Source organism: Eptatretus burgeri, chromosome 1 (genome assembly GCF_056783735.1).
Source record: "Eptatretus burgeri isolate ZD-2024b chromosome 1, Ebu_testis_v1, whole genome shotgun sequence".
Lineage (NCBI taxonomy): Eukaryota > Metazoa > Chordata > Myxini > Myxiniformes > Myxinidae > Eptatretus > Eptatretus burgeri.
Window position 1 is genome coordinate 141,414,667 of NC_140961.1, and position 15,740 is coordinate 141,430,406.

Sequence of the window (15,740 nt, forward strand, 5' to 3'; positions counted from 1 at the left end):
CCCACATCATCGCATCATGCCATTCCCAAACGGCATCATGACCATCAAACCACCACCAAAAACCCTCCACCACCCTCACCTCTCTCCTTCTATGGCCATTCCCGCAGCACCTGTGAACACTGAGCGTCGGGCTGTCTTGGGCCCGTTCAGCCATACGCACCGAGCCGCGAGCGCAAATAGCGGCCTTTCCGAGGGAAAATTCGGATCACAAACGCTACACGCCCACTTCTGATCCGTCCAATTAGGAAGCGCGGGGCGGCTTGGCCCCGCCTCCAGGCGCGTCTGTGTGAAATCGATATATGCAAATTCTAGGATCAGGGGAGATTCACGCCCCGTTTCCTCCAACCAATGGGCGAGCATGGCTCCGCCCACGAGGTCATCCTGATCCGGATATTTGCATATTGTTTTCTCCTGCCGGCCTATAACAAGGCGAGAGCAAGGCAGAAAAGAGTGAGTGGAGTCATCGGTGAGGCAGGAAGAGTTGGGTTCTGGAGTTGGCGGAGAAGAGTCGTGGGAAGAGGCCAAGTAGCTCGGGTCCGAGGAAAAAAGGACGGCGGTCGGCGAGGAGGTCGTGGTGTGAGATCGCTCGTTGCGGGACCCAAGCCAGCCAGTCATTCTCCTCCCCCAGGGTATCAACAATTCCCCCTTTCCCCCGCGCTGAGATAGTGCAACAAAGGGGCCCCGTTCCCACCCCACTCAAAACGTCGTGCCAAGGAGCACGGAGTCGGGGCACAGCCACGCGGCCACATCTGCGGCCCGTCTGCCAACGCGTCACGAGGATGCGGATAGGACCCCCCGGTCTCGCGGGCCTGGCCGCTCCTTCAGGTCACGCGCGCATATTGGCCTGCAGGCCCGTCTGCCCCCTTGTCTATGAGGGTGGCTTCTTTCCTTTGCTTTTGAGTAAACGTGTGTTGGCGCTATCTGTAAAGTAGAACTGTATAAGTGTTGCCGTGTGTGCGCGTAGTCGGTAGTAACTCTGTGTCGTCGTTGCTTTTGTTTTGATTGCTATATGTGCATTTTTGGCTGTATATGTGTGCTTTCCGTGTGTCACGTAATAAATGTTCTTTGTGTGAACTGTTTTCCCGTTTCGCTTCGTCTTTTCTTCATTGACCCTCCATCCTGCTTCACGTAAAGGATTTGTAGTGGGCTTAATACACCCGGTAATTAATCGGAACCGTCGAGGCCGACGATAACACCGCTCGGTTATCACTGTAGCACGGAACGGACCGCTTAAGCCGATCGTGTCCAGAGTCGGCCTGCAGCGAGGTACGATCGCCCGGTTTACCATCCGCGTGGGTACTTAGGTAGGTCGAGTTTGGCGAACGACCCTATTCTACGCGAGTGGCCGATTGGCACGATTGTGGTGAGGTCGAAAGGCCCACCCGTGACTGGCTCTGGGCGATAGTTCCCGGAGGGTCACGACTGAATTGTCCGTCCGGTGGGCGACGTGGTCGCGATTCGAGTGACGCGGCCGTCTGCACGCCGGTGGGTGCAAATTCGCAACAATATATATATATATATATATATATATATATATATATATATATATATATATATATGCATATATGCATATATATATATATATGCATATATATATATATATATATATTCATATATATATTCATATATATATATATATATATATATATATATATATATATATATATATATATATATATATATGCATATATATTGTTACGGTTGGGGAAATTCACAGATCACCATTCAGGTTCCCCGAAGATCAGTTATGTCGATAAGTGTGTGTTCCAGGTTAGATTTCCCCAACGATGTATAATGGGATTTATTCGTTTGCCAGGCTGTGAATCTTTGAGTTAGTCGTTATTCTTTCTCTATCTTTTACTTTGAACAAACACACCACTCCTCAACAACATCTCAACAACCACGCCACCTCCACCACAACACCACAAAGTTTACAACCACGGCATCTCTACAAAGAAAAAACAAAACTCCTGCCCCGATATTCTGGAATGGGTAAACAAAGGTGACGGTTACAAAAAGTATGCTCCGAAGAAAAACAACCCGATCACTCCTAGGATTTTTCCCCCGCGTGCTGAGAAGGGAGGGGCAAACGCCCGGGGCGATAAAAAACCGCATTCGCTGGCCGAAGAGTCAGTCGAGTTGGTGAGTCCAAAAGGAGTTGGTGAGTTGGCAGTTGGGCCGTTGGAGAGAGTCTGGAGTCCAGAGTCAGGAGACGAGAGAGAGGAAGGCGCATCTGAGAGTTGGTTGGTGGTTGGAGGGCAGCTCGTCCGAGAGTCGGGAGACAGCCGTGGAAAGTCGGGCGCGCTGCTAGGCCCTGGACCAATCAAGCCGCCGTTACAACAGCTGCCGCGTTGACGACGAGACAGATATGGAGGGTCGCCGACCAAAGGACCCCTCGAGTCACCACAAAGGTGGCCAGGTAGCCAGCCAGTCTCTCAGAGCTCCTTCGGTCATCCCGGCTCTGATAAAATAAAAGGCTTACGTGCCTGTTCTTTCCTTTCTTGGGTTTTGCATGAAAGTCTGTGGCGCCTTGTCTACCAAGTAGAACTGATTAAGTGAATGTATGTAATAAATAGATATCGGCTGTAGGTTTTTACTCGTGTCTTGTCCTCTACCCCCATTCATTGCATTGCTTACGTGTGCAAATAAATGTTCCCCATTTTTGAATGTCACCTGCTCGTTGCATCCCTTCCTCCATTGACTGCCATAATTGCGTTCGGAATAATTAGCTGGCTGATTATAAGCCGATAAAACGTATATCTGGTCCGACGGGGCTTGGCGATATAAAACCGCTCGGCAATTGCAAACAGAACGAGCTGCTTAAAGCGGTTCGTTTTCGTGCAGGCTCCATTGAGGTATAAATCCCCTGCCTTTCTGTCTGCGCGAATAATTAGGTACATTGACAATTCGGCGATCGTCCCTGCAGCGCGTGGACAGAAGAGTTGGCTGGTTTATGGTGTGGTTAACAACACCCGTAGCTGGGTTTTGGCGTTGATCCGAAAGCTGCGACTAGATTGCTCGTTCGGTGGGCGCGCGGCCGCAATTGAGCTGAGGGCGAGAATCCACAACACTGGTGTCAGCGAGCGGCACAAGAACTCTCCCGTCTCCAAACTAAATCAAAGGAACCGGATCAAGGGTGTGCGAGGCGACCTTCTGGTTCCATTAAATTCCGAGCGTTGAAATTTTTTATTACAAATACGTAAAATGGCAGCTCAAGGCGAGCGGGGGCAGGAGGGATTAGAAATAGATTTAGAATAAAACGAATCTATGGCCCAGGACACTCCCATTATGCAGGTTGACTATACCCCGCAAATAAATGCAGAGTCCGAAATGGGCGCAGTGGCCGTGGCGGCAGACGAACGCCCCCCACGTGCGAATCCGCCAACGGATCGGATGATGGAAATGTTTGAGGCGTTGATGAGCGAAATGAAAACGAATGCACGTGAGATGAACGGCAATTTGGATGTGATGGGGGCGACATGGATGCAAAATGCAGACACTGAGGGGTGAGATGCAAACACAGTGGGGTGAAATGCAGAGCAATATATCCACAACAATATATGTGTGTGTGTGTGTATATATGTATATATATATATATATATATATATATATATATATATATATATATATATATATATATATATATATATATGTGTGTGTGTGCAAGGTTTGGTGACGAAACAGATAAGGTGAAATGTCCTCTAGTGTTCGAGTTTGTTTTTATGAGTACATTTATTAAACAAGAGTGTGGGTACCGAGCATTGCAACGTTATTTGCTGCAACATCAAAGATATACTTTTGCCATTTATTTGCGTTGTCCACACGAGATTACAAAGTCAACGAAAACATCACTCGGTGGAGGGCAAACCTCTGCAAGGCTGACCAGTTTTGTATCCCACCAATTCGGATCTAGATCCTGACTTCAACCAAAATCAAATCTGCTTGTTCTTGTTACCATACCAACTCATCCACCGAGTTTGTCTGAATTCATCCACAGCTTTTTGAGAAATCATGCTCCACGTTGTTTTTGGCTCAATCTCTCAATGGTGAAGAATGATATTAAAAATTCAAGTCCTTGGATACAGATCTTCACCAAAATCTCACCAAGTTGTCCTTGTCACTCACCCAACCAGTGCTCTAAATTTAATCTGAATCCATCCATAACTTTTTCAGATATCCTGCACACAAACAGACAGAGAAGGGTGAAATTATAACCTCTTTTCACCTTCGTTGGTGGAGTTACTAACACAAAGTGAACTCATGAAGGAACCTTGATGCGGGTAAAACAATCAGTTGACTAAAAAAAGCATGAGTACCATCACCACATGTAACCCATTGTCCACCGATTGTGAAATGCACCGATTGCGAAACAGCAACCATGCAATGGAGTGGGATCGCAGTGTGCACACACTGTTTACAGACGAATTGGGTCACGAGTTCACTGACATGAGTCACCCTGTGAGCAAAGTTTTTGCGGAGCATGAAGAGCGCCAATTTGGTTGCTGCTATAAAAGCGGGGAAGCCGTGCATGCAGAGAAGGACAATTTGCAGGAGCCATTGTGCATGTTCACAAAGTGGAGACTAGACATCTAAAGAAGCTCCCAGTTGGGCAAAGCGTTCGCTTCCCTCTTCGTTCTTGGTGGTAAGATTGGATTTGTGAACGTTCGAGGTAATGTAATTGATTGTCATGGACGTGATTCTCTGTTGAAATAACATTGCTTGACCGCATTCTCGTAATTCAAGCAACGCAGGTATCGTTTATATGCAACCTGAGACTTGATGCATTGATTTAGTATCAACAGTGAGAAAGGCAGTCAATTCCTCAAGGAGAGCCGAGAACAATCAGAGTGTTTATTGGATGCAAGAAAGTTCAAAACGCTTTGTGTGAAATTTTCAAAGTGCGTTTTGTGCTCCAAGGTAAGGTAATTGGGCGATGAGTGTAACATGTATCGTGAGGCTTTAATTAAACGTAACTTTGCAAATGTGTTATACCGTAAAAGGTATGACCTAACAGTTTGTGAGCTGTGCCTCTCAGGCCAGCATGAACAGTATCATCGCCCAGCTCGCACACCGCACTCAAACGACAATGAGGTGGAGTGCACCTCCTCACATCGTCCTGCCCTGGCTCTTCGGGGCATTCTGTTTTCCTTTTTTTTTTTCGTTATCGTGTTGTAAAATGACAACATAGCCAAACAGGTCCAACCACAAACCAAAATCAGCAAAGTATTTTTCATTCTGGCGGTGTGTCGATGATTAAACAAAGCTGTCGTAACTAATTTGAGTGAAGCACACTGCAGAAGCGCACGCGTAAGAGTCACAGCAAGTTTACTTGATGTGTGAAATACTGCACTGTGTTTTGCTCCATTTCGTCATATCGGATTCCCAGAAATCACTGCACGTACAGTCATCTTCAATTTGCATGGTGCTGGTGAGTGAGGTGCTTGCAAAGTTTTGTTTCGACGTGCTACTGTGCAACCTGCTCGGCGTGCACGCGACCACAGGTCGGCTCTGGGGTTTCAAAGAACCCGCGCGGAGTGTGATCCAACTAACTGCACAAGGCATGTAAATATCAACCACCAAAAAGCTTAAAATGCCTCACGTTTATCTAATTACTAGTGGGACATCAGACGTGCTTGCAGACTGCAAGCAGATGCTGGGATGCATCCTACGTGAAGACAAAATAAAGATAACCTTTATATATTTAAGCTTCAGCCTCCACCCTATTGCATTAGGGAAGACTTCTCACTGTTGAAGGGTTTGTTTCAACAATGATTGCCCCCAATTTTTAATTGTACCACCTTGTTTTGTCCACCTCCAGGTGTCCTAAACCACCTTCTCGGTTTTTCTGCCAATGTCCAAGCTCTATCTCAGATCCGGCTTTGATTTTCGGAACGAAATTTCACATCAACAATGCGAATAAAAAGCAGGCGGGATGATGTAATTTTTTTGACCTTGACCTATTTTTAAGGTCATTAACCAATGAAAGGCATTTTAACATTTTTCACCATAACTTGACTGAAGTTTGTCCAATCAGAACTAAATTGCCCTCTCTCGATAGCCAAGAGCAAGTCGCATTTACACTTAATTTACAACATAACCCTCTGATGTAAAGGTCAAGGTCAATGGTGGTCTGAAAAAAATAATGCTTTTTTTGTCATCACTCAATTTTGCAATGTGGAATCTTAAAGACCTTTTGTCCTTCCACGATGTTCTTACATCATAATAGTGGACCTGCACTGAAGTTGTGCATCGACTGATATTCCATTGGTGTCCTTGACCTACTTTTTTGGGATTGTGACTTAATTAGCAAAAAAACACCTTTTGGATTGGTGATCATTGGTGATCGCACATGTCTAGTTAATAAAGTTTGTGGTCGCATTCCGCAAGCAAATAAATAACTCAAGTAAATCAAGAATGAGTGATCAGAATGAGGTCTTTATGTCATCGTGTAAAGGTGTAGCAATTTCCTCTGCCACCGAAGGTGGACGAAGGTTATGTTTTCACCTCTGTCTGTTTGTCTATTTGTTTGTCTGAGCAGGATATCTCAGTAAGTTATGGACAGATTCAGACGAAATTTGGTGGATAGATAAAATTTGGACATGGATTAGTTAGTTCGATTTTGGTGAAATCCAGATCTGGATACAGGAATTTGAAAAAGCGATTCTTCACCAATGAGAGATTGGGCCAAAAACGATATGCACCATGATGTTTCAAAAACTTGTGGATGGATGATGACAAAACTTGGTAGATGAGTTGAGAAGGTGACAAGAACAAGCCAATTCGATTTTGGTTAAGTTATGGATGCATATCTGATCTATCAGTGGGATACAAAATGTAAACTGTTCAGCCTGGTGAAGGTATACGCTCCACCGAGTGCCGTTCTAGTTTCTAATATAAAGAGGTCAAAAGTTTTTTTTTTTTTTTTTTTTTTGGTTGAGGCTTATTGAAGAGCTGCAGCAGAGTGAAATGGAACAAAATGGAAAGAGGGAAACACCAACAGTGGAGGTGAGAGTGAGACTACTGCCAACAGTAGAGGGAGGGAGGGAGGGAGGGAGGACACATGGGGTGAACAAACTTCACAAAAGCTGAAACATAATAAGGCCGAGTTTGTAGCTTTTTATCACATAAAGGGATTGTTTACGTTTTAATGGGTTGCTAGACAACAAAACGAGAGGCGTTTATGATCCAAAGTCTAAGACAATTGTTGAAGGTGGAAATTTAACTTTCTGGGCTTGATGCCATGGAAACGAAGGTCTTCAAGATTATTGGAAAACAGTTGTTCGCCACTAACTCAGATAATCCCTATTTAATACCACTATATTTTCTGTGCCCATTAATACCCGAGAACTTCCAATCACTCCTCATTCCAAATTTACAGTTCTTCCTTCCTGAGATTTTCCTTCTGTTTCCATATTGTCAACCTTGTGCGTCCTCACCCCCCCCCCCATATCACTTCCTGAAATCAAGTCGGACTTCATTGTATGTTTTTGCTATTAATATAACACTTACCTGACATCAGAGGCATGTTAAAATACGTATTTTCTTAAACAAAGCTGAAATGACACCGATATGGCTATACCTTGATTAGCAATGGCAGGTACCATGCTCTCATAGTTTACAAAAGTTGACACCAGATAACAGGCACCTCTTATTGAGGGATTCTACATGGCTACTCTGCCATGTTTCATTCATACATACGTAATCCAACCATACCTACATACCTACAAACATACTGTACATACCTACATAGATACATACACACATACATATATCCATACCTACATACATACATACAAACATACCTACATACATATATACTGTACATAACTACATAGATACATACATACATACATACATATATCCATACAAACATACATACATACTGTACATACCTACAAAAACATACAAACCTACAAAAACATACAAACGTACACACCGACATACATACATGCATTCCTACGTACGTACATATATATTGTTGTGGTTGACGAAATTCACAAACCACCATTCAGGTCCCTTAGGTGAGATATCTCTGTAAGTATATGTGTAGTTAGGCCCAAACCCGTTGTTTCGAGGGAATAAATGTCATTCAGTCGGGCTGCGACTCTTCAGGATAGCCGTTTTTCTTTTACTATCTTTATTTTGGACCAGCCGCCATTACTACCACCACCAACCACGTCTCAACAGCCATCACACAACAACCACCAACCACAACGCCGCTTCACAACAACCACCAACCACAACGCCGCTTCACAACAACAACCACCAACCACAATGCCGCTTCACAACAACAACCACCAACCACAACGCCGCTTCACAACAACAACCACCAACCACAACGCCGCTACACCACAACCGCCACGACCTTTACCGTCACAACTCGCCACCATCGCATCCACACCATCTCGCGCCACTCGTGGGCACCGATACTGGACTCGTGCAGGGCGCGCACCGAGCAGCGTATTCAAAAACATCACGGACTTTCCGCAGAAAACGGATCAAAAACGACTCACGCCCACTTTTGTTCCGTCCAATCGGAGAGCGTGGGCGATTTGGCCCCGCCTCCAGGGCGTTGGAGGGCGGTCGCTATATGCAAATACATGGATCAAAAAGCATTCACGCCCACTTTTCCTCGGGCCAATGGGGAGCCAGTTAGAGAGGTGAAGGGTCGGAGGCAGAGGGTCAAGGGTGAAAGAGCGAAGCCACGGGGCTTATATAAACGGCTGCGCTCGTCAGTAAAGGACAGTTGTGCGGAGTTCAAGAGAGTCGTCGGTGGAGCCGGAAAGAAGTGGGAGAAGTCAAGAGTGAAGAGTTGGGACGAGCCAAGAGAGGAGACGGAGAGGGCGAGTAGACGGAGCTGTGGAGAGGTGACGGCGGCGAAGGCGGACGAGGGGGTGCTCGCGTCGGTGCCGGGAGCTGCAGAGGGAGAGGCCAGCAATGCGACCGAGGTCGAGGAGGAGACGCTCGCCGCGGGACCCGAGACAGGGTGATATCCTCCTTCCCCCGAGCATCAGCAACCCCCTCCTGTTTCCCCCCGCGCTGAGAAAGGGGGCCCCTTTCCCACCCCCTACCAGACACTGTCCGCGAGGCCCGCGGAGTTGAGGCACCACCGCCACTTCGCGTCTCATCATCAGACGGGTAGGCCCGACCCGGTCTCGGCCCCAGGCCCGCCTCATCCTTGAGGGTGGTTCTTTTTCTTTTGCTTTGGGAATATGTGTTGTCGGTGCCGTCTGTGAAGTAAAATTGTATAAGTGTTGCCGTGTGCCCGGTAGTCGGTTAGATCTGCATTGTTGCATTTGCTTTTTGTGTAATATTGTGTGTCTTCTTGCTTTTGGTGTAATTGTATATGTGTGCTTTCCGTTCATCGCGAAATAAATGTGCTTCATGTTGAACTGTTTTCCCGCTTCGCTTCGTCTTTTCTTTCATTGACTCTCCATCTTGCTTCACGTAAAGGGTTGGTCGTGGGCTAAAACGCCTGATAATTAATCGAACCGTCGAGGCCGACGAATAACACCGCTCGGTTATCCCGATAGTACGGAACGGGTCGCTTAAAGTGGCCCGTGTCCGAAGTCGACCTGCGGCGAGGTGCGATCGCCCGGTCTACCCTCCGCGTGGGGACTTAGGTAGGTCGAATTTGGCGAGCAACCCTATCCCACGCGGGGGCCGATTGGCACAATCGTGGTGAGACCGAAAGGTCCACCCGTGACTAGTTCCCGGCGTTAGTCCGAGAGGGTCACGACTGGATTGTCCGTCCGGTGGGCGACGTGCCGCGATTCGAGTTACGTGGCCGTCCGCACGCCGGCGGGCGCGAATCCGCAACAATATATATATATATATATGTATATATATATATATATATATATATATATATATATATATATATATATATATATATATATATATATATACTTACATTCACACATATATGCATACTACATACATACACCAACCTACATACATACATACCTATATACACGCATACTACATACATACACACCGCCATACATATATACCTACATATTGTTACGAATTTGGAATTCGATTGCACACAACATACAGGTTCCTTTAGTCAGCTATGTCGATAAGTGCTTGTTCCCGAGATAGCTCACCTTCCATTGTTTAAATGTAAAGAAATCGATTAGATGCACTGCGGGTGCATCCACAAGGGTGGATGATTAGATTAATAGTTAGGGAGCGAACAATGGAGACGTCCCTCCTCCTCTTCTGCGAAGAGGAAGGAGAACCCTTCCGTCCCATGATTCATGACGTCAACAACTCCCTCCCACCCGTGGTTGAGCGGGGGATGGATCACGAGGGCATGAATCACGCCGGGCATGGGGAAGGGGGCGGAGAAGGATAAAGAGGAGATGCTTTCTTTGTTCGTGTTCGGAGTAGAGAGTAGTCGTTCAGCAGACCTTCGGGTCCTGTTTGGCTTGGGTTCGGGTTGAGGCTTTCAGAAGCTTTTTGCTTCTGCTGGGTAGTTGTTCAGCAGGCCATCCAGTCCTGCTTGGCTCGGTAGAGCTTCGGCTGCGGCATGGCTCGGGAGGAGGCTTTTTGGAGGCTTTTTGCTTTGGGCTTTCAGTCGAGCTTCGGCTTCTGCTTGGCTCGGTAGACTTCTTGGAGAGCTGCTTTGTTTGGGAGAGAGTTGAGCTGGTTGCTCGGCTCGAGCTGCAAGTGGTGGCTTCTTCTTCTTCTTGGTTCGTGGAGCTCTTTGTTCTCAGTTTGGTTCCCGGCTTGGTGCGACTCATTGATCTCATCTTGGAGGTGGTTACTCGGGGAAGCGGTGAATCGACGGGAAGGATCGGTGCCTCCTCTCACCAGCACGTGTTGATTAGCACGAGAGGATTCGCTGGAGCTCGGGAAGGATCGCGGCTCACGGCGATTGGGTCCAGCTCGCTCTCGCTGGAGCCCGTGTCCGAACAACTTGAAGACCACACGAAGTGGAGAGGTTCGAGATAGGCTCTGGGTTTCAGCTCACCTGTCCATCGAGCTGGAGCCCGTTATTAAAGGCCTCAGCCACAATTTCTTGGGTGTGTGTGTGTGCATACGTGTGTCCGTGGGCCCTTCTAATAAGTAGGAAAGTGTTAAGTGCTTTGTGTGCTGTAAATGTATGCATTGCATTTCGTATAGTCGGAATAGTTCTGCTCTTATGTGCTTCCCTAGTTCCCCATTATTATTAATAAATACCCCAATTGTTAAATGTTTTCAGCTCGTCACGTCGATTCTTTCATTGACTGAGCCTTTTGTGTGTTGGTAGTTAGAAAGCCGTTGGTTTGCCGTAAAAGGGGGACATTTGGACCGACGGTTCTCGGTGATTAAGCCGCTCGGAATCGCGCACGGGACAGGCTCGCCTCAGCGGTTTGTTCCGTTCAAGTTCCGTCGAGGGTGGATTACCCCGGTAGTTGAATCACGTGGGTATTTAGGTAAATTGAAGATTGGCAATCGACCCTACCCCACGTGGTCTGTCCATTGTCATATGTCGGGTCTTGTACAAGGACCCGTCGACTCGGACTTATCCGGGCGGCGATCTATATTCCGGGCGGCGATCTATATTCCGGGCGATTGGTCGGGCCCACTCGACTTGCGGCTCTGTTCAGAGTGGTCGGTTCGTGGCTGACCCCTGGCACCGTAACATTATACACATACACCAACCTACATACATGCATACCAACATACCGACATACATATACACAAACCTACATACATACATACACACATACATACACACATTCACTGATGAGCCAAAACATTATGACCACCTGCTGCTATATATGACTAATACGCTGTTGTTCCTCCATGTGCCGCCAAAACAGCGCCGACCCCCCAAGGCATGGACTCCACAAGACCCCTGAACGTGTCCTGTGGTATCTGGCACCAAAACATTAGCAGCAGATCCTTCAAGTCCTTTTCGTTGCGAGGTGGAGCCGCCGTGGATCGGACTTGTCGGTCCAGCACATCCCACGGATGCTCAGTCGGATTGAGATCTGGAGAATTTGGAGGCCAGGGCAACACCGTGAACACTTCATCATGTTCCTCAAACCATTCCCGAACAATGTGTGCAGTGTGGCAGGGGCGCATTTTCCTGCTGAAAGAGGCCACTGCCATCATGGAATATCACTGCGATGAAGTGGTGTATTTGGTCTGTAACGATGTTTAGGTAGGTCACACTTGTAAAATTGATGTCCACATGAATGGGCGGACCCAGGGTTTCCCAGCAGAACATTACCCAGAGCATCACACTCCCTCTACCAGCTTGTCATCTTCCCACAGTGCATCCTGGTGCCATTACGTCCCCAGGTAAACGGTGCACATGTACACGGCTATCCACGTGATCTAAAAGAAAACGGGACTCATTGGACCAGGCGACCTTCTTCCACTGCTCCAAGGTCCAGTTCCGACGCTCACGTGCCCATTGTAGGCGCTTTTGACAGTGGAAAGGGGTCATCATGAGCACTCTGACCGGTCTGTGGCTATGCATACCCATACGCAGCAGGGTGCGAATCACGGGTCAGAGAGCACTCTGACTAGTCTGTGGCTACGCATACCCATACACAGCAGGGTGCGAATTGCTGTGGATTGTGACACATTCCTCCCGTGACCAACATTAAAATTTTCTGTGACTTGTGCCACAGTAGACCTTCTGTCAGTTTGGACCAGATGGGATAGCCTTCATTGTCCTCATGAATCGATGAGCCTTGAGCGCCCAACACCCTGTCACTGGTTTGTGGTTTGTCCCTCCTCGGACCACCGTCGGTAGGTACTCACTACTGCTGACCGGGAGCACCCCACAAGCCTTGCTGTTTCAGAGATACTCTGACCCAGTCGTCTGGCCATAACAATTTGGTCCTTGTCAAAGTCGCTCAGGTCTTTACTCCTGCCTATTTCTCCTGCATCGAACACATCAACTTCAAGAACTGACTGTTCAATTGCTGCCGAATATATCCCACCCCTTGACAGGTGCAATTGTAACAAGATACTCAATGTTATTCACTTCACCTGTCAGTGGTCATAATATTTTGGCTCATCATTGTACGTGCAGACTTTATACCATGACCCTGCAAAACAAGTTTTAAAATAAATTTTTGCATGCTGTATAAACTCGATGGAAGTTGGTTTCAACTTAAAGATGCATGTTTCTCACTTTCTCTTTTTCTCTCTTTTTCTCTCTTTTTCTCTCTCTCTCTTTCTCTCTCTCTTTCTCTCTCTTGTACCGTAGATTCTGTTTGTGCATTGTTGAGATGGCCAGTGCGTTGGCTACCAGTGAGGTATGGTGGCCATTAATACCGAGCAGCATGCTCATCTTCAGCACCATTTTCCTGGCACTCATGACTTTACACCGCACTTCGGGTAAGCGGCGAAATGCGGTTCACTCCATCCCAGGACCCTATCCTTGGCCCATTGTGGGGAACATCTTCCAGCTAGGAAAGGAACCGCATCTTGTCCTTTCTGAGATGGTAAATCGGTATGGAAAGGTGTTCAGCTTGAAAATCGGCTTAAGGCCTGTTGTCGTCCTCAATGGCCTGGACGTCCTTAAGAAAGCTCTTGTAACCCAGGGTGAAGACTTTGCTGAACGTCCCCGCTTCAAATCAATGGCAGACATTAGTAGAGGTCAGAGCATTGTGTTTAACAAGCCTTACAATGCTGAGTGGAAGGCTTACAAGCGTCTTGCACAAAACGCCCTGCGCACCGTGTGCTCACAAGAGGCTGAGAACAGTGAATGCTCATGTGCGCTCGAGCAACATGTGCGTTCAGAGGCACGATACTTGGGGCAGATGTGTATCGATCTGACTGCAGAGCACGGTGCATTCGACCCAACAGAACACGTCACGGTGACAGCTGGCAACGTCATCTCCGCAATTCTCTTTGGTCGGCGTTTTGAGCATGACGACAAGGAGTTCCAAAGCATATTGGCTGTTGGTGAAGAATTTGCGAAGGCGGCAAGCACTGAGAACCTCGCAGACTTCATACCGATTCTGCAGTATGTGCCAAACGTTCGATTGAGAAAGTTCAAGGAGCTCATGGACACATATAACTTGATCCTTGAGCGGAATGTGGAGGAGCATTACAAACAAGATGGATTGCTCAAGGTATGTTTCAGTGTCCATGTCTACCCAGGCCGTCCCTTCTGTTATTTATGCAGAATAACATAATGTTTGATGAACATTTATTTTGTTTTCCTTCATACCCCCGCAGAACAACCTCGCAAATGTGACGGATTCTCTCATTGCGATGAGCAAAGAAACCAAATTGAATGAAAATGTAAACCGTCGAATCTCGAAAGAACAAGTCACCTCCACCGTAGTAGACCTGTTTGGTGCAGGTAGGCACCCCCTGCCGTGTTCACTATAAAAGCAAACTTTTCAAACAATGAAAAAATATTTCTGTGCATGAGGAATATCACTTAATCACTCTCTGTCCCCAACCCAGGTTTTGACACAGTTGGAACTACTTTAAACTGGAGTTTGCTGTACCTAGCAAAATATCCCGATATTCAGGAGAAGATGCAGAAAGAGATTGGTGAGTTATATATTGTTACGAATTTGGGAATTCGATTGCACACAACATACAGGTTCCATTAGTCAGCTATGTTGATAAGTGCTTGTTCCCAAAATAGCTCACCTTTCATTGTTTAAATGTTCAGAAATCGATTAGATGCGAGGCGGATCGATTTGATAGTTGGGGAACGAACAATGGAGACATCCCTCCCCCTCTTCTGCGAAGAGGAAGAAGAATCCTGCTGTCACGTGACTCATGATGTCAACGACTCCCTCCCACCCGAGGTTGAGCGGGGGGGGGGGGATGAATCACGAGGGCATGAGTCACGCCGGGCGTGGGAGAGGGGGGGCAGAGAAGGATAAGGTCGAGATCCTTTCTTTGTTCTTAGTAAGCTTTTTGCTTCGGCAGAGAGTAGCCGTTCAGCAGACCGTCGGGTCCTGCTTGGCTTGCGTTCGGGTTGAGGCCTTTGGAAGCTTTTTGCTTCGGCTGGCTCAGTGAGCTTCAGCTAAGGCCTTACTCAGGAGGAGGCTTTTTCGAGGCTCTTTGCTTTGACGGTTCCGTGAGCTTCGGCTTCTGCTTGGCTCGGAAGAGCTTTTTGCTTCAAGCTGCCCTGTTTGAAAGGAAGTTAAGCCGGTCGCTCGGCTCGAGCTGCGAGTGGTGGCTTCTTCTTGGTTCGTGGAACTCTTTGTTCTCCATTTTGGTTCCCGGCTTGGTGCGACTCATCGACCTCTTTGTGGAGGTGGTTCCTCGGGGAAGCGACGTATCGACGGGAAGGTTCGGCGCCTCGTCTCACCAGCATGTGTTGAGAAGCGCGGGAGGATTTGCGGGAGCTCGGGAAGGATCGCGGCTCGGCGATTGGATCCAGCTCGCTCTCGCTGGAGCCCGGGTCCCGACAACTTGAAGACCATACGAGGTGGAGAGGTTTGAGATAGGTTCTGAGTTTCAGCTCACCTGTCCTCCGAGCTGGAGCTCGTTATTAAAGGCCTCTGCCACCATTTCTTGTGTATGTGTGTGTGTGCGTACGTGTGTCCGTGGGCCCGTCTAATAAGTCGGAACTGCTGTTAAGTGCAAGTGACTGTACATAATAAATAGACGGTTGTAGTTCTTTTGTCGTGCTTTTGTTGCTTGTATAATTGCATAAATGTTTTGCCTTGTTTAATTGCATACGTGCTTTCTTATAATAAATGTCCTTGTGTGAATCTAAACCTGTTCGTTGCGTCCATTCCCTCATTGAACTGCCCCAT

General features: G+C 47.3%; 1 protein-coding gene across 3 annotated transcripts in view; it reads left to right on the forward strand.

Annotated features, from left to right (window-relative positions):
- The window catches only part of LOC147035638 (cytochrome P450 1A1-like), a 90,405-nt gene that overhangs the window by 48,922 nt on the left and 25,743 nt on the right, over positions 1–15,740 (forward strand). The window contains exons 1-5 of one of the 3 annotated variants that reach the window (XM_085845742.1): positions 4,488–4,642; positions 11,814–12,957; positions 13,217–14,087; positions 14,194–14,320; positions 14,428–14,517. In XM_085845742.1, coding sequence (XP_085701868.1) covers positions 13,239–14,087; positions 14,194–14,320; positions 14,428–14,517 — 1,066 coding nt within the window. In that variant the 5' untranslated portion in view covers positions 4,488–4,642; positions 11,814–12,957; positions 13,217–13,238. Of the gene's footprint in view, positions 1–4,448; positions 4,643–11,813; positions 12,958–13,216; positions 14,088–14,193; positions 14,321–14,427; positions 14,518–15,740 lie in introns of those variants that run through there. The other 2 variants (XM_085845728.1, XM_085845735.1) reach the window with 2 other exon arrangements.